Source organism: Quercus robur, chromosome 4, assembly GCF_932294415.1.
Source record: "Quercus robur chromosome 4, dhQueRobu3.1, whole genome shotgun sequence".
Classification (NCBI taxonomy): Eukaryota; Viridiplantae; Streptophyta; class Magnoliopsida; order Fagales; family Fagaceae; genus Quercus; species Quercus robur.
The window spans coordinates 47,859,874-47,879,032 of NC_065537.1; the positions used below are offsets into that span (position 1 = coordinate 47,859,874).

At 45.6% G+C, this 19,159-nt stretch overlaps 1 protein-coding gene across 1 annotated transcript; it reads left to right on the forward strand.

The window, feature by feature from the left end:
• The first annotated feature begins 15,221 nt into the window (after nt 1–15,221).
• LOC126722506 (glutathione S-transferase U19-like) lies at nt 15,222–18,601 on the forward strand. Its single transcript, XM_050425665.1, has 2 exons — nt 15,222–15,639; nt 18,041–18,601. The coding sequence occupies exons 1-2, from the start codon at nt 15,319–15,321 to the stop codon at nt 18,386–18,388; spliced, it is 669 nt and encodes a 222-aa protein (XP_050281622.1). The 5' UTR covers nt 15,222–15,318; the 3' UTR covers nt 18,389–18,601.
• The last annotated feature ends 558 nt before the right edge of the window (nt 18,602–19,159 follow it).

Consider the following 19,159-nt stretch of genomic DNA (forward strand, 5'->3'; position numbering starts at 1 on the left):
TCATACTCGGTTGCCGAGGAGAATCAAGGAGCTGCCAGGGCCTTTTGATCCCGGGAACCCTCTAGCCTGGGGCTTCTGGCTGTCACTTCTCATTAATACTCATCTCAAAAGACGCGCCGTTTCGCGGCGCCAGGTGCAGTCGTCATTATTGCCTGACGGTTCGTGAACCGAAGCGGCGCGCAAATCAGTTACGCTTGGCATTCGTTGGGTCGCCCGTAGGCTGTGCCCATTTATTGCTTGATTAAGTGTTTCTTCTTCCCCCATTTCTTTTGGCTCTATAAATAGTCCTTCTCCACACATCATTCCATTTTTCCTTCGCCTCTGATCTTTAGTGCCTACTCTCCGCCGATCACATCTCTGTGTGCTTGCTCGCTCAGCGTTCTTTTCCTCCTTAGCACCCAAAGTAAGTCTTTCTTCCCTTTCCTGTTCCTACAGCTTTGTTTCTTTGAGTTCATTCTTGTAGTTTTAGGCTCTGTAGATGGGTTATTCTTACCTTCTAGATACCCCGGCTGCGTTGGCCACCTTTAGGAGTAAATTTAGTATTCCCAATGACGTGGACGTGGCCTACTGCCATGAGAGTGATATGGAACTCCACCGAGGGCAGGGTACAGCCTTCTTTCCTTTGATGTCCATTTTGGAGGGTGGGGTTAGGTTCCCGATAGATCCCCTCCTGATAAACACACTCACCTACTATGGGCTGTGCCCCGACCAGCTTCCCCCCAATTTTTACCGGGTAGTTAGTTGTGTCAGCCAATTGAACCAAACCTTTAACTTACAATTAGACCAACATGATATTAACCAAATGTACAGTCTCTGTGGGAGCAAATCCACAAATTATTACTTAAAGACGAGGGATGCTCGGGTACGGCTGATATCGTGCCTACCCGATTCGAACAGGAACTCCGCCGGGGAGTTCGTCAGGGTGCGCGGCAATTGGTTTGCCGGGGAGATCCATTGCCCCCTCACACTGCGTGAAGTGGGTTCGTACCATCCCCTTCTTATAATTGTTTGAGTAAAAAATTTTATTTTTATTTTTATTTTTATTTTTATATTGTTAAAAGCTAATGCGTCACCTGTTCTTTTGCAGACGGCAAAGTGTTTACTCAGGACCTCAGAGCCGTCCATACCAGGGACTTAAACTTCGTTCTCCGTTCCGAGATCTACGTGCATTGGGACGGGCAACTCCGGGCCTCACACCTGATCCTCTGCGTGGAACCGGTTTACTCTACTTGGCAGCCTTTCAAGCAGGCGTTGATAGTTGACAGCCCCCTGCTATCGTACATAGACGTCCGGTACGTGAATTTCTTGCCGTCGAAGCTTACAACCGGGGAGGCGAGGGAATTTGGTCGACGGTTCACTGCCGCGGACGAACTAGTTCCCCTTCGAGACGATTCCGCGGAACGGGTCTCTCGGCGCCTCAGAGAGAGAGCTCACGAAGCCATTCAACAAGGGGATCAAGCCCAAGAGCAGCCCCATCCCGAGGATCCACCCGCCGAGCCTCAACAGCAAGTGATAGAAGCGGCTAACTTGCTAGCTGAAGCAACCCAGCCCGGTGCAAGAATGGTGGCAAGGAGAGTAATGACCCTTGACAGGTTCGTGCCTAGTGCCCGGCCGAACAACCCGCCCCCGCCTACTCAAGGTCGGGGTCCAGCGTCTCAACCTCCTCCTCCTCCGCAGTCCGGACGGGCCCGTAAGAAGCAGAAAGTAACCGAGCAGCCTTCCACGGGCCCGGGGGATGCCGTAGTTCAGACTCCTCCCCGTCCAACTGGTGGAATCGTTATCCGCGAGCCGCCAACCGAAGCTGGCACGGGGGGCGCGTCCTCCTCCCAAGTGGCTCCAGCGTGGGAGCCTAAGTTCCTTTTGGACGGCAAGCCATTGCCCTCAACCGCCTCCGTTCGGATGTGGGATAAGGGCGAGGGCGGTCGTATCGCCCAGACTTTGGCTGGAGCTCTCCAACTCCCCGAGGACGTGCATGCTTTCGAGGATGGGTCCGAGGAGTCTGTGGGGCACCGGTTAGAATGGCACGCCATTGCGGTAATTCTTTTATCTCTTTACTTTCGTATATATATAGATTTCCTTTGGTTTCTTTGTTAACCCCCATGTTTGCTAGGCCGCTCAACTGGCTCATATCGTGGCTGCCCGGGCACGGGAGCTTGATGAGGAGAATGAGCACAAGAAGGGGGCGCGGGAGGCAGCAGTAAAAACGGCCAAGGAAAAGGCAAAGATTGCTGAGGCTGCCGAGAAGAAAGCTGCTGCCGCGGAGAGGTTCCGAGCATCGGCTGAAAAAAGGTGTACAGACCTCCTGGCCAGGCAAAATGAGACGGAACTCAAACTAGCCGAAGCCCTCAGCCTCAACACTTCCCATGCTGACGAGATAGCCGATCTCAGGGCAGGCTTGGCGGCCGCGGAGCAAAAGTGGTATGACGTAGGCTTCGCCGACGCCGAGAACTCCGCAGAGCCGGTTGTGGCTCGGGCTCGGCATACGGGTTTCGAGGCCGGGTGGTTTGCTGCTCTTCAGGCAATAGGAGTTCCTGAGGACTCGCCGCTGAGGGACCCCAGCCAGATTCCATTTCCGAACCCTGTACCTGCCGGCCAGGACGCCCCGGCTGCTCTAGACGAGGAGGAGACGGCCAGTATGAGGGAGTTGGTTGAGCAAATCGACTCTCATGCGGAGCCCGAGGAACTGGAGGCCACGAGCATACCTACTGTGCAGGAACTTCTTGACGAGGCCCAGCCTTTCTCCCTGATCGTCCAACAGGAAGTGCCACCACCGACTCAACCTCCTAGTTGATTTTATTTTAGCTTATTTTTATTTCATCTTTATTTGCCTATGTCACCGGGATGTGGTGTTTGAACCGTTGCTTTAATTTATTGGTTTTATTTGCCCATGTCACCGGGATGTGGTGATTTGAACAATTGCTTTTACTTGTTTAATTGGTAGTCCGCTTTCTTTTCCTGTTTCAATTTGTTGAATGAAATTATATCCGTTTGTGCTTTGCTTGAATTATACCAGTGCTATGGCTGCTTAATAGAATGGTACCCCCGAGAACCTGTTGTGCAGAGCTGTGGGTAGTTTTGAGAGCGCTATTTGGACTTAGTTTTTGTAAAAAGGGTTAGGTTTTTATCAGGTTTTGGTTTAACCGAGAATTGAGTTTTCGTCCTTCGAGCATTTGTTTGCAAAGTTTCCGTTTGTCCGGATATTTGATTTTAACCGAGAATCAAGTTTTTGTCTTCATAGATTTAATTGCAAGGTTCACACATGCTCGGTGATTTTGACCGAGCCGAGGGTCAGGTTCCTGCCCTTAAGATTTATTCGTCAGGTTTTCACCTGCTCGGCGATATTGATTGAGCCGAGAGTCAGGTTTCTGCCCTTAGGATTTTGTTTGTAAGGTTTTCACCTGCTCGGCGATATTGATCGAGCCGAGAGTCAGGTTTCTGCCCTTAGGATTTTGTTTGTAAGGTTTTCACCTGCTCGGCGATATTGATCGAGCCGAGAGTCAGGTTTCTGTCCTTAGGATTTTGTTTGTAAGGTTTTCACCTGCTCGGCGATATTGATCGAGCCGAGAGTCAGGTTTCTGTCCTTAGAATTTTGTTTGTAAGGTTTTCACCTGCTCGGCGATATTGATCGAGCCGAGAGTCAGGTTTCTGTCCTTAGGATTTTGTTTGTAAGGTTTTCACCTGCTCGGCGATATTGATCGAGCCGAGAGTCAGGTTTCTGTCCTTAGGATTTTGTTTGTAAGGTTTTCACCTGCTCGGCAATATTGATCGAGCCGAGAGTCAGGTTTCTGTCCTTAGGTTCTGCTGGCGATTCTCTTGGTGTGCGGCTACAGGGTCAAAAACAACAAAGACAAAAAAGTTCATCATACTCTTAATCTTCATAGAATACAAGTTTCGGCTTACATCGATGGTTACGCGTAGAATTTCTTCAGGTTGTTGGCGTTCCATGGTCGGGGGAGCGGCCTCTCGTCCAGGTCCTCCAAGTAGTAAGCCCCTGCCCCTGTGACGGCTGTGACTCTGTATGGTCCCTCCCAACTCTGAGCAAGCTTCCCTGCAGCCACGTCCCGCATGTTCCCCACTACCCTTCTTAACACCAATTCCCCGGCACCGAATTCCCTGGTCCTTACATTTCGCTTGTACCTTTGCGCCAGCTTCTGCTGATACTCGGCAAGACGTACGGTCGCGGCCTCCCTACATTCTTCTAGCCAATTCAACTGCTCCATCATAAGGTCGGCGTTCTGTACGGGGTCAAACCCGACGACCCGCGCACTGCATAAGCTCACCTCGGTTGGTATCACTGCTTCTGCTCCGTATGCCAGAGAAAATGGGGTTTCTCCCGTGGATCTCCTGGGGGTCCTGCGGTAGGCCCACAAAACACTGGGTAGTTCTTCTGCCCACCTTCCTTTCGCTCCATCCAACCTTCTCTTGAGCCCGTTCAAAATAGTCTTGTTTACTGCTTCAGCTTAGCCGTTGCGCTGGGGGTATGCCGGGGTTGAATACTTGTTCTTGATGCCGAGCTCGCTGCAAAAGGTCCGAAAAGCGTTGCTGTCGAACTGTAGCCCGTTTTCTGTTACTAGTGAATTCGGCACCCCAAACCTTGTAACTATGTTTTTCCACACAAACTTTTTCACGTCGGTATCCCGGATATTGGCCAAGGCTTCAGCTTCAGCCCACTTTGTGAAGTAATCCACGGCCACCAGTACAAAACGGCGGTTCCCAGTTGCTCGGGGGAATGGCCCGAGGATGTCGAGCCCCCATTGTGCAAATGGCCACGGGCTGCTGACAGGATTTAGATGTTCGGCCGGCTGATGGATCATTGGGGCGTGCCTTTGACATTGTTCGCAACTCCGAACGTATTCGGCGGCGTCCTTCTGCATCTGTGGCCACCAAAACCCCTGCGTCATTGCTCTGTGTGCTAAAGATCGTCCCCCGGCATGCCCGCCGCATACTCCTTCATGCAGCTCGGTTAGAAGCTCCTTGACTTTTTCAGGATGCAGGCACAAGAGGTAAGGGCCAGCGAAGGACCTTCTGTACAACTTTCGGTCCGAAGACAACCAGTACCTGGGAGCCATTCGTCGAATTTTATTGGCCTCGGCCTCATCCTCTAGAACTTTATCTTCGGAAAGAAAGTCTATGATCGGGTTCATCCAGCATGGTCTGGCCACCGCCACCTGCGCAACCTCTACTCCGGCCCGGTCGAGGGCAGTCTTCACACAGATGCTTGGTTCCCTTACAAGTTCAATCGTGATAAGCCTCGGGGTGTCCTCGGTAGCCGATGAGGCTAACGTGGCAAGAGAGTCAGCATGCTTGTTTTGCGACCGGGCTACCTGGGATATCTTTACCGTTCCAAACTGACCGATAATCTGCTTTGCCGTACTCAGATAAGCTTTCATTCGGGGATCCCGAGCCTCGAAGTCCCCAGTGATCTGATAAACAACCAGCCGAGAGTCTGAGTAGATTTCCACGTCCCTGGCGCCCAAATGCAATACTGCCCTTAGTCCGGCCAACAGGGCCTCATATTCGGCTTCGTTGTTCGAGGCTTTGAACCCCAATCTGAAGGAATGTTCCAGTCGCATACCTTCAGGGGTGATTATGACAATACCAGCCCCGGCCCCCATAGCATTTGATGCGCCGTCCACAAATAACCTCCACGGGCGAATCTCCGCACTACAGATTACCTGGCCTTCATTCTTAGGTGTAAATTCCTCGATGAAATCAGCGAGAATCTGCCCTTTCACCGAGCTTCTAGGTCGGTATCTTATGTCAAACGATCCCAACCGAGTCCCCCATTTAGCAATCCGTCCTGTGAAGTCGGATCTCTTCAACAGTGATTGCAATGGATACTCGGTGAGGACGAACACTGTGTGTGCCTGGAAGTAGTGTGGTAACTTCCTCGTGGCGTGTACCAAGGCCAAAACCAACTTTTCAAGAGGCAGGTACCTTGTCTCGGCATCGACCAAGGTCTTACTTACGTAATACACCGGTATTTGCACTCCCCGGTCCCTTAGTAATACAGCACTTACGGCATGATTGGTGACTGCAAGGTACATAAACAGATCCTCCCCGGGCTTCGGGGCCGTCAACCTCGGCGCCTTTGCCAAATACTCCTTTAGTTCTCGAAAAGCTTCATCGCAGCTCTCGTCCCACTGAAACCCCTTCCACTTCTTCAGAAGTTGATAGAATGGCCGGCAGCGATCGGCAAACTTGGAGATGAACCGGTTCAGGGCGGCCAACATCCCGGTGAGCACCTGCACCTCCTTAGGATTGCTCGGTGGTTTTAGGCAACTGATTGCCTCTATTTGGTCGGGGTTAGCCTCTATTCCCCGAGTGGAGATCAGATAACCCAGGAACTTGCCAGCCCCCACTCCGAAAGTGCACTTTTCGGCATTGAGGCGCAGCCTGTGTTGTCGTAGTATCTCGAATACTCCCCGAAGGTCTTCAGTATGCAGCGACTCTTTTCTGCTCTTTACTACCATGTCGTCGATATAAACTTCAACCGTGCAACCAATTTTTTCCCGGAACATCCTTGTCATCATACGCTGGTAGGTGGCCCCGGCATTCTTCAATCCAAACGGCATGACCTCGTAGTGATAGTTTGCGTTCGGGGATATAAATGCTGTCTTCTCTCGGTCCTCGGGTGCTAAGGCAATCTGGTGGTAGCCTTGGAAGGCGTCCAGGAAACTCATTCTCGGGTGCCCGTACGTGGCATCCACCAACTGATCAATCTTGGGCATCGGGAACGGATCCTTGGGACATGCTCTGTTTAAATCGGTGAAGTCCACGCAAACTCTCCATTTACCGCTCTTCTTCTTTACTACGACAGTGTTTGCTAGCCATATCGGGAAGAATATTTCTTTTATGACCCCGGCTTCCTTCAGTCGCTGGACCTCCAGGTTTACTGCATCAACGTGCTCCTTTGATGCTCTTCTCGGCTTCTGCTTTTTCGGAGGAAATGATGGGTCCACATTGAGTTTGTGAACAATGAATTCGGGGTCTACGCCGGGCACTTCATACGGGTTCCATGCGAAGACATCTATGTTCTGCGACAGGAACAACAACATCTCTACCCTTTCCCGGTCATTCATGCTTGTACCTATCTGGAAGTATTTGTCACTATCTGGGAGAATTCTTACCTTCAGCACCTCCTCGGCAACGTCCGCCCCATTTTCCTAGGGTATCTGTAATTGCTATGCAGTCTCTTTCTCGGTGTGCTCAGCTTGGCCGAGCTGTTCCTTTTCCCACTGGACCGCGGCTACGAGGCATTGCTTCGCCACCTGCTGATTCCCCCTTACCTCTACAACTCCGTACTTAGTAGGAAATTTTACTTTCACGTGAAGGGTGGACGGAACAGCCCCCATGGCGTGAATCCACGGCCTCCCCAGGATTGCGGTGTAAGGTGCGAACGATCGGACTACTATGAACGTAACTACAACTTCCTTGCCCTCCATGTCCACTGGGAGTGAGATTTGTCCCTCGGGAATCACAATTCTCCCGTCAAACGAGACCAATGGAGTGTTATACTTCGCCAAATCCTGGGCTTTTAACCCGAGCCCTTCGAAGAGGTCCGGGTACATGACGTCAGCCCTTCTACCCTGATCAATCATCACCCTCTTCACCAGGAATCCGCCTATCCAGGCTGCCACCACCAAAGCGTCGTCGTGAGGTTGGATGGTTCCTTCGAAATCATCTTCTCCGAACGAGATGTCTAGCCGTCCAACTCTCTTTTGCTTCTTGGATGATTCTCCCTCCGCGCAAGCCACTGTCATCACCATCCTTGCCGCTGCTGCCCCTCTCGGTGCGGCATGAATGACGTTGATTACCCCCCGGGGTGGTGGGAGGGGATTCCTTCTCTGTGGGGCGCCCTGCTCGGTCTCCCGGTCAGTGGAATCTGCTACAAACTCTTTCAGGTGCCCTGCCTTCACTAACTGCCCGAGATGATCTTTCAATACCCTACACTGCTCGGTGGTGTGCCCCTTGTCTCTGTGATAAGTGCAGTATAGGCTTTGGTTCCTCCGAGATGGGTCGCCCCCCATTTTGTTCGGCCATCTGAAGAATGGCTCGTTCCTTATCCGTTCCAGTATCTTGTGCACGGGCTCTTTAAACAACACATTAACCCCTTCGATCTGCACCTCCGGTTCCTGCATTCTGAAGTCCCTTTTCGGTTTTGGCGGCAAGATGCTTTGCCGAGATCTCTCCGTAAAAGGGGCTTTCCCCCTGCTTTGCAGCCGGTCATCCTCCAGGCGTTTGTACTCCTCTATGCGTCTCATCAGTTGCCTCATGTCCTCCGGGAGTCTTCTTGTCAGCGATTCCCGTAATTCAGAATCCTCGGGGAGCCCCATCCTGAAGGTGCTAGCCGCAATTTTCTCGTTTCCCCCACCAATCTCATTGTAGAGTTCCCAGTATCGGCTGGCATAACTCCGAAGGGTTTCCTCGACCCTCATTTTCATGGAAAGCAACGCGTCGACCGGTTGTTGCACTCAGCTGCATGTTATGAACCTGCTGCCGAACTCCTGAATCAGCTTGGCGAAGCTGTGTATAGAACCTTTCCGCAACCCATTGAACCATCTCAGTGCGGTAGAGCCGAGACTAGAGGGGAATACTTTACACATCAATGCATCGTTGTGCGCATGCAACGACATCATGTGGATGTAATGACTGACATACTCCACGGGGTCTGTCCTCCCCTCATAGGAATTGAATGGTGGACGCGTGAATCTGCTCGGCATGGGTGCCCGTTCAATCTCATCAGAGAATGGAGACCGGGCCGCCATCCGCAAGGCTCTGCTCATGGCGTCCATCGCGGCGTTGTGGTGCTGCCGCTCCTCTGGCGACTCTGACCCTTGGTTATCATATCCATGCGACCGGGAACGGTCCCGTCTACGACGAATATCCCGGGAGTGACGACGTGACTCTTGAGAATGGGATTGGTCTCGGTGTTGTTGTGTAACAGATCGGCTGGAACCTTCCTCGCCACGGTTCCTCCTGGGTTGGGGGTTGTGGTTCCTTTCGTGGCGCCGACCCCTTGCCTCCAGCTCCAAGTCCATTACCAATCTGCGCAACCGCTCCAGCTCCCGGTCTCTATCATCATGTTGCCGATGTGCTGAGACGTTTGAAATCGTCCGGTGCGTTTGGGCCGATCCTTCTCCCAATCCGGACCTTTCCTCTCCTCTTGAATGCTCCCTATCCTCCAGCCGCTTCTGCCTTCTCTCCCTCCACGTCGATCCCCGAGAAGATCCGGCGGAATTGCTCGGAACGTGCCCTCTTGAACGCTCCTCAGACATCTTCTTTGCTTGAGTCTCACTCGAACCACAGCTTCGTAGGATGGCCCCACGGTGGGCGCCAATTGTAAGAACCAAGTACAAGAATTCTGGGCCTTAGATCCCTTGGGCTCACAATTTATTTGTAATGGGTTTAAGGATTTCCTACAATGGGTCGTTCTCGGCAGAGAGACTCAAAGCAACACTCAGTTGAAATACTCTCTCCTTGACTATTTTCTCTCAATTTTTCTGAACCCCTTCTTCTCCCAACTTTCCTCTATTTATAGTGAAGGTTAGTGGGGAGATCATGATTACAATCACCGTTAGTGCTACTGAAGGTCCAGTATTATCTGGTTAAAGTGGTTGTTTAGGTGAAAGGGTGGTGCAGCATTTATGATCTTGGAACTTGGTTCCATTTTCACCGATTATGTTCGGCAACTCACGTTCCTGTGCATATCATGTCCTTCCCGGATACGACTCATGCGCTCTTCCGGGAAGGATCAACCGGTCAATTCTGGGAACTTAATACCCAAAACTTGTTTTTACTCTAAGGCAGTTTCAAGAAGGGCATAAGGTAACTGGAATTTTCTGCTGGGCCTGCATCCAAGGCCGGTATGGGCTTGGGCCCGGGGCCTAAATGGGTCTGGGCCCAAGGACAGTATGGGCTTTGGAAGCTTGGTGTCGTACAGCGGAGACTCAAGATTTGTCTCGCCTTTCTTTCAGCCAAAATCCGAAGCAGGGACTCGTCACGTCACATTTTTGGCGTGACTGAGCCGAGGACACACATCATCAGTACTACCCGTTCTCTCATGAGCATATCTAATATGGCGCCAGTGTGTTAGGAGTCAGGATTGGGGCAGGGACTAAGTGCCCCTGCTTCTTCCTCTCTTCGTTCACTGGTGCCTCCTTCCGCCTCTCTTTCTTCCTTCTTATCTTTTCCCTCTTCTTCTCCTCCTTCTTTTACTCATGTCTTCCATCTTCTTCGTTCATCTCCTCCATCTTCCTCATTCATCTCCTCCATCCTCTTCTTCCTTGTCCTTCATTTTCTTCTTCCTTCTCCTTCAACTTTTTCTAAAGAAAGTTCTTCTCTCAATATGAGCAATACTGAGGCAAAGATTGGAGAGACTTTGAAGACGAGTTTGAAAGACACCTGACTGTTTACTTATCTGTATTACGAATAATATTGTTGCTTCGGCAGTTTACCTTTTGTATAGGCTTGTTTAAGCCCCTCTTTGTACGTTGTAATAATTTTTCATATTAATAAAAATTGTTGTTATTTTACTTCGCATGTTCTGTTTCTATGTTTTACAAGTTTACAAGCGCTGCTCGGCACAATAATATAGCATTTGAATCAATGACAACTAAGGCCGAAATACTTGCTAATAAAAAGATGTCACCATAACTTTAATAGCATTATTTGACACAGCAATGCCTAACTGTGAATAACGATACTTACCCAAAACAATGCCGACATTAGAACTGGATGCTCTATGCGGTGTAGGATATAATCATCCGAAGACATATTTCCCGCAAGAATGAACAACCCCCGTAGGCTACCAAATAGTGGGGCGTCTCGCCATCATCCTAACACTTTTATCGGCCTCAACATTTTAAAGTATTTGAGCCGAGGGCTTTCCCCATTTGAGTACTGGGCGTCCCAATAGGTTTGAGTTCGAGGACTTCACAACACCTTGGTTCTGTCCAAAACCTAGTTTTGTCACCCAGGTAGTTGGTTTCCCCATAGGCTTGAGTCCGAAGGCTGTATTTCAGTTTCTCCCTTTCCTCAGGTATTTCGCGAGGTGCCGAGCAGGAGGTTGTCCTCGGTAACGATTATTCCTCGGCGTGGGCCATTGTCCCTGGGCCCCCATGCAGAACGGGCCTGGGCCGCGAATTCACTAGGCCCACAACTTAAAGGGTATTTATGTAGTTTTTGGTCACGCAGTACTTTTTGGCGTCCCAATGTTCGAGGTGCACCTTCCCGAGACTCCTTTAATCCCATGGTTGTAGGTGGCGTTGGAGATTGAGCCAGAACCATCTTGTTTGTAGCGTTCCTTGGGACGCGGCGTGAATTAAATGCCACTACCTTATCTCTTTAAATAAATAGGAGAGAAAGTTGCTTCACCTACGCACCAATTCTTCAGTTTCCTCCCAAATCACAACTCCCATATCCAGTGCTATCCCCCCTTAGCATAACATGTTTGAGGCGAGGGTTGGGGAAAAGAAACTCTCTCCGCCACAGAGGCGCCGTGTCCTCCTGAGACTCAGAATAGTGAGGTACGGGCAAAGGAAGCATAAATTTAAGAGAATACTCCACTTCGACAGAGGGGAAAGGGTGTTTCTCCCTCTTCTAGTCAAAATCCGAAGCAGGTTCTGTTCATGCCAGAATTTTGGTGTGTCAGAAGAAAGATTCTCCGCCATCAGCGTCTCTGCCCTGTCGCAGGCAAATTTTTGGTGAAGGCTTCTCAACTTCCGGCTCCCTGCACCTTTCCTTCAGCGGTGTGAGGCTCAAGTTGGGTTTCTTTTGCTGCCTAAGTTATGGGCATATAAAGGCATTGAGGAAGAACAAGGTCTTGGAGCAGTAGCCAACCTCTCCTCCGATCCACTTCCTCGGCTTTATCTTATTTTCTTGTATCTTTCTTTCTTTTTGGTTATGTGGTTAGCTTTAGAAGCCAACCTCTCGTCTGTACTGCCTCTTCTGCTTTGTTTTATTCTCTTGTATCTTCCTTTCCAATTATGTAGTGAGCTCTGACATAAGCTGATTCCAGCTTTTCATTGTACGCTGTACTGTTTCTTTGTTTTAGTGAAAATGGAAACTTACTTACTTGTTTTGGATACTGTTCTTTTGGCAACACCACTTTGTGAATGGGTGTGCTCCATGTGTTTGTTTCTTCTCGACGATATTTAAAGCAAGAACCCGTGAAATACAATCCAACTAATTCTAATTTGCCGACACTACTAGGCATAATAATAACAATTCGTAGTAAGTTGAACTTAGGAAACTAACCGAGATAATGGTTGAACGTTCTGTAATAAGTACGAGAATACTGTCTGAGAACGACAAATTCTAAATAATTCATCCAAGGGGATGACCGAGCATTGAATGACTTCGCTTATGCTTTTGGAAACATGTTGCTCCATTCCGTACTAGTCCCTTTGGTGTTGAGGATCCGAGGGCAAACTAGAGAATCCATGTAGTTCAGGAATTAACCCAATTGTTAATGGAGAGTTTTCCTCGGGGAGATTCTAAGGTCCACGTAACGTAGTTTTTCCTTTTAAACAGTTGGTTTCCCCAGAGGCTTGGGTCCGAAGACCATACAAGGCCTTGGTTCTGCCCAAAACTTGTATTGTCTTTGTAAGTAGTTGGTTTCCCCAGAGGCTTGAGTCCGAGGACCATACAAGGCCTTGGTTCTGTCCAAAACTTGTATTGTCTTTGTAAGTAGTTGGTTTCCCCAGAGGCTTGAGTCCGAGGACCATACAAGGCCTTGGTTCTGTCCAAAACTTGTATTGTCTTTGTAAGTAGTTGGTTTCCCCAGAGGCTTGAGTCTGAGGACCATACAAGGCCTTGGTTCTGTCCAAAACTTGTATTTTTCTTGTAAGTAGTTGGTTTCCCCAGAGGCTTGAGTCTGAGGACCATACAAGGCCTTGGTTCTGTCCAAAACTTGTATTTTGCTTGTAAGTAGTTGGTTTCCCCAGAGGCTTGGGTCCGAGGACCATACAAGGCCTTGGTTCTGTCCAAAACTTGTATTTTTCTTGTAAGTAGTTGGTTTCCCCAGAGGCTTGAGTCCGAGGACCATACAAGGCCTTGGTTCTGTCCAAAACTTGTATTTTTCTTGTAAGTAGTTGGTTTCCCCAGAGGCTTGGATCCGAGGACCATACAAGGCCTTGGTTCTGTCCAAAACTTGTATTTTTCTTGTAAGTAGTTGGTTTCCCCAGAGGCTTGGATCCGAGGACCATACAAGGCCTTGGTTCTGTCCAAAACTTGTATTTTTCTTGTAAGTAGTTGGTTTCCCTAGAGGCTTGAGTCCGAGGACCATACAAGGCCTTGGTTCTGTCCAAAACTTGTATTTTTCTTGTAAGTAGTTGGTTTCCCCAGAGGCTTGGGTCCGAGGACCATACAAGGCCTTGATTCTGTCCAAAACTTGTATTGTCTTTGTAAGTAGTTGGTTTCCCCAGAGGCTTGGGTCCGAGGACCATACAAGGCCTTGGTTCTGTCCAAAACTTGTATTTTTCTTGTAAGTAGTTGGTTTCCCCAGAGGCTTGGGTCCGAGGACCATACAAGGCCTTGGTTCTGTCCAAAACTTGTATTTTTCTTGTAAGTAGTTGGTTTCCCCAGAAGCTTGAGTCCGAGGACCATACAAGGCATTGGTTCTGTCCAAAACTTGTATTTTTCTTGTAAGTAGTTGGTTTCCCCAGAGGCTTGAGTCCGAGGACCATACAAGGCCTTGGTTCTATCCAAAACTTGTATTTTTCTTGTAAGTAGTTGGTTTCCCCAGAGGCTTGAGTCCGAGGACCATACAAGGCCTTAGTTCTGTCCAAAACTTGTATTTTTCTTGTAAGTAGTTGGTTTCCCCAGAGGCTTGGGTCCGAGGACCATACAAGGCCTTGGTTCTGTCCAAAACTTGTATTCTTCTTTATTTATTTATTTTCCGAAGGTTAGCTCCTCGAACAAGGTGGGGGAAGCTAGCCTGATGTTTGAAGCCCCCAGACTTGTCCATGCCATTGACACCGCGAGGCGTAGCCCCTAGTGGGAACTTATGTTGGGATGACAACACTGTGTCGCCGGTCATAAAGGCATCCTCGTAGACCTCCGCTCGACAAAAGCTTAACTCCACCGTCGTCTAAACCAACGCGCAAGCCTTCCCCACAGACGGCGCCAATTGTAGGGTCACGTTCCGCGATGAACCGCTGTAGTATTGGGTTCGCACGTGAATGGGCCCAAACAATATCATTTGTAGAGAGTGGATTCGCAAGGCTAGGCCCTAGTTACCCAGCGGTGGGTTTTTGTGGTGTTCATATGTGATTAAAGTGCCTTCACCCTTGGAGTCTTTCTCTTGGAGGTGGACTGGAAGCCCTTCCTTTCTAGCCAGTCTTCCCAGCCCCCTTCTCTAGATTACTTATTTTTTCTTTTATACTAGTCTGCATTCACTTTCCTTCGTCCACGTGTAGGGACGACATTTCCAAGTCTGATACTTGTCCCGTCAATCCAAACCCAAAGTCGTTGGGGATGGTTGATAAAGCTGACGAATACGACTCTGTTAGGTCAGAGCCTTGCATGGGAAGGGCAGCTTTTCCTAGATATTTTGGATTTTCTTTTAGGCTTGTTCCTATACCGTTTTTGCCCTTCTTCTCGGTGGAATTTTGGGTCTGCCGAGGACTGAACTGTCCTCGGCAACATCTCTGGGCCATTTTGGGCTTTATGTTTTTGAGTTTGGATTGTAACCCTCTTTGGCTTGGGCCTTAGGGCTCCCCATGAATAAATGGGTTCGGCCCATAAATCGTTGGGCCCCACACTTAGTATTTTTAAAAAAAAATTAAAAGTGAAAAAAATTAATTTCGGTACTAAATATTATAATAACTAAAACATTTTCCTTATGACTAGAGATATTTTAGTAAGTATAATAAGTATTTTTATATTAAGTAAATTTTATGGCATTCTTATCCTCAGTCGTGAAAACGCGTTTTATGTTCTCACGCGTTTTGAGGTTTTTTTTTTTTTTTTTTTTTTTTTTTCAGCCGTATCTTTTGACTAAGTCTGCAGTAAACAGTATATTTATACATTGTTTATAGGTCTCATAAATTATACTTTTTAACAATTTTTTCATTAAAAATAAATTTCACAATATTATTTATACATTTAAAAATTATTTTATTACAATATTTTTATTTTTCAATTTTCAATTTTAGCAAGAATAAATTTACTCAAACGCCCATAAGCCATATTTTAGTGAAAGCCGCCTGACCAACCCCTTGACTATAAACTGACGCTCTCTTCCAAGTCTCCTTGCACTCTCTCACACTTATTTTTGCATCTCTCACTTACTTCAACACCTAGAGTTCTGTGACAATGGCGGGCGAGGTGGTTCTGTTGGATTTCTGGCCTAGCATGTTTGGGATGAGGGTCAGGATTGCTCTGGCTGAGAAGGGTATCAAGTATGAGTACAAGGAAGAGGACTTGAAGAACAAGAACAAGAGCCCTCTGCTTTTAGAGATGAACCCCATTAAGAAGCAGATCCCAGTTCTCATCCACAACGGGAAGCCTGTGTGTGAGTCGCTCATCATTGTTCAGTACATAGACGAGGTCTGGAATGATAAGTCTCCATTGTTGCCCTCTGATCCTTACCAGAGAGCTCAAGCCAGGTTCTGGGCTGATTTTGTTGATAAGAAGGTACCTTTTGTACAATTTCTTTTCCTGTGTTTTTCTTTTTCTCGGTTTTCACTGGTGTCTGAGTCTCATACATTCGACCCCTTTTTTTTGGTTTTATTTTAGTTTTTTAATGTTCAGTTAATACTTAATACTGCGTGAAATATTTTATGTTTATGTTTCTGAGGTTGGATTCGCTAGATTTCTTTTAAAATATGTTATGTTAGAATGTTAATAGATTCTATTATAATTTACTAATTCGTAGGTCATTTTCAGGCAGTCATTCAATTAGACATGCAAGATGACTGTATAAAATATTTGACCAAAGAACTTTCTAATTCTATGAAACTATATAAAATATTGTGATTAAAAAAAAAATTTTGTGAATTTGGACTTAATATTAAAACTCCTAGTGTTTTATCATTTGATAAGTAGTGTTAAGTAGAAATGGCAAAACAAGTTAGAATTTTCTGACCCGACCTGACCAGAAAAATATCTAACCTAAACTCGATTTTTTTGACCCGAAGTAAAAAGGGTTGACCCGTGACCCGATCCTTGTTTTTTGCAGGTCAACCCGACCTGACCCAAATCCAAACTATTTTTTAAAACTTTTTTTTTATAAAAATAAAATAAAATAAAGACAATATTGGTTTAATTGTTTGGTGTGAGTTTTAAGGAAATAATTGAGACATTTACATAATTATATGCAAATTAATTAAAATATGAATGATTGAGCATTCTGTAATGAGTATAGAATTTTAGATATCAAATAACAAAGTACATGTCAAGATAATCTGATAACAGTATAGTTAAAAATATAGATTTAAAATTGTAAATATGTGTGAGAAACATTTACAAAATTAACATAAATTATAAATAGTTAGACCTATTTTTTAACAATTTATGTCCAAAATAAACGGCTTTTCAAGATAAATTATGAAATTTCCTAGAGTGTGTGTTGCTAAACAATGATATGATATTCATAAAAAATACCATGTATAAATAAGTAAATAATCAAACTTTAATATATATATATATATATATATATATATATCTCAAATTGAAGTGTCAACCACAATTGACAATAGATTATAAAATTAATTTTCAAGATTGTCAATTTCTTATATGTTTTTATTATTTGTCAAATGAATTATCTAATATGTTATTTGTAATTTTGTTTTATATTTTGGGATGTTGATATTGTGTAGAAATAAAATTTGTGTGTTTGTTTTACTTATCTTTGTGTTATTTTGTTTTTAGATAGTAATGTTAGGATTTGTATAATTGTAAAATTATTGAATAAGTATTAATATGTGTAATTCATTTTTTATATAAGTGGTGAATTCAAAGTAATGCATTTTACCTCAAGTAATTTGTTACATGACTTTCTAAATGGCAAATACATGTTATTTTCTTTAAAAAAAAAAAAAATTAATGTGAAAAATATGGGTCGACCTGACCCAACCCAAAACCCGATTGACCCGAACCTGTTTTTTAACTAATTTAAAATGACCAGTTTGACCCGCAACCCGATTGACCCGACCCGCAACCCGAACCGACCAACCCATTTTTCCATGTCTCTTAAGATACTGAGTCTTGTTCTTTATCCATTAAGTTGTTCACCTAGGATTTCATATATTTGAGGAAGATTAAATAACAACCTAAAATATAAAATTCAGAAAATTACATGAAAATTTTTAAAATTAACAGTGGATAAAAGGCAACCCCATACTCTGTCCTGCATCATCTTGAGAATTCACGAAAAAAAAAAATGATTTCCTTCTGAAATTAAGGTACTTTTTTGAGATATGGAGCTTTTATATTGGCCTTCAATTCAAATTGAAATCTATTATTTCTCGGTTAAAGTTTTTTAAGAATTTCTTTTATTACTAGAGTAGTTCTCCTTGTGGAATCAAGAGTCTCTTACATCTGCTCCTGGAATTCACACTTAATTTCAAGTTTTTGTCTCCAATCCTAGGAGATCCTAGAGATCAAAGCAGAGTGTCGGCAGTGAATTAACTTAAACGCCCAAGTGATTACTAAGATGTCTTTCAGAAAAAAGGAAAAACAATTGAAAGAAATAAGAGCAGGGAGAAAAAGAAGGAAAGAAATTTGATGGTTTATATTTGCTTTTCATTGACCATGTTCAATTTATGTAGTTGTTGGGTACCAAATTCAAACTTTATTTCTTTCCACTCTTAGCATTAGTCATGTTCAAGACCCATTCGTTTGTGTGTAAGTCACTAATTAAAATAAAATTTAGGAGAGTTCTGTAGTCTCTCTCTATCATACAATCAAGAACATATTTAATGGGCCTTTCCCACTTGCTCAGGTCTAGAGAAATAATCAGTTTGCCCAGTAGACTTGATTTGAAATTCATCACTGTCATTGCTCATTCTAGTAATACAATGTGTGGAAAATTCAGGTTTTTGGAGATGCACAGAAGGTATGTAGCACAAAAGGAGAAGAGCAAGAGGCAGGCAAGAAGGAATTCCTTGAAACCTTAAAGACATTGGAGGTGGAGCTTGGTGACAAGCCTTACTTTGGGGGTGAAACATTTGGGTATGTGGACCTTTCTTTTATCACTTTCTACAGCTGGTTCCATTCCTACGAGGTCTTAGGCAATATCAACATAGAGGCAGAGTGCCCCAAGATTATTGCATGGGCTAAGAGGTGCATGCAGAAGGAGGCTGTGGCCAAGTCTCTTCCTGACCAGAAGAAAGTTTATGAGGAGCATGTTGCTCGGTTGAGGAAAATGTTTGTTTCGGAGTAGGGTAATGATTGGGCCTCAATTTGGAAGTGCTAGCATATTATGGTTTTGGATGGTTATGTAATAGCGTTGTCATTAGTTTCCATTTAGCTTGCAAGACAGTTTGATGTGTCTGTTGAGCATTTCTAAAGGGCATGTATTGTACTGTCTAACTTGTAAGATACTATGATGTGTCTCGAGAATTCATTTTTATTACAATAAGCGGTTACAAGTAAAGGAATCTCAATACTTAATACCAACCTACAATTGAACTTTTACCTCAATACTCAATTGGGCTTGTTCTGTAGTGACAATATCTCCTTTTATTGCACGGCTCTCAACACGTGACTAACCAATTCGTTACGCGAATCCCAGTACGCGGCTTACTTACCAACTTAAGAAAGATGTTGGCTGCAAAGTTCATAAGTTCATCAACACGATGAAGATCATAAAACTCTTTAGTTACAAAATCCTACGGTGTACAAACACAGCAGTTTCTTCAAGAGAAAGATGAACTAGGGCAAATTTTGTCTCCGGTCACAATTTGTATGAACACAACTTTACTTCACACTTGTGCAACCTTTGACGGCCCTTAAAAAAATCCTTATATATGTTTAGGATTGTGAGAAAAGAAAGTCTAAACATGTATTCACGGATTGGATTGAAATCAACTCTGAAAAATTGAATTTCATAAACCTCGGTAGATAGTTTATCTATCGAGCTAGTTGTCGAGAATCGTGCTTCAGCAGTTTTTTAAACGTCGATAGATACTAACTGTCAAGTTTTAAAATCCAA

Coding starts and splice junctions, on each gene's coding strand:
- LOC126722506 (XM_050425665.1), top strand. CDS start 15,319: ATGGCGGGCGAGGTGGTTCTGTTGGATTTCTGGCCTAGCATGTTTGGG. Junction 15,640..18,040: donor CTGATTTTGTTGATAAGAAG/GTACCTTTTGTA, acceptor TGGAAAATTCAG/GTTTTTGGAGATGCACAGAA.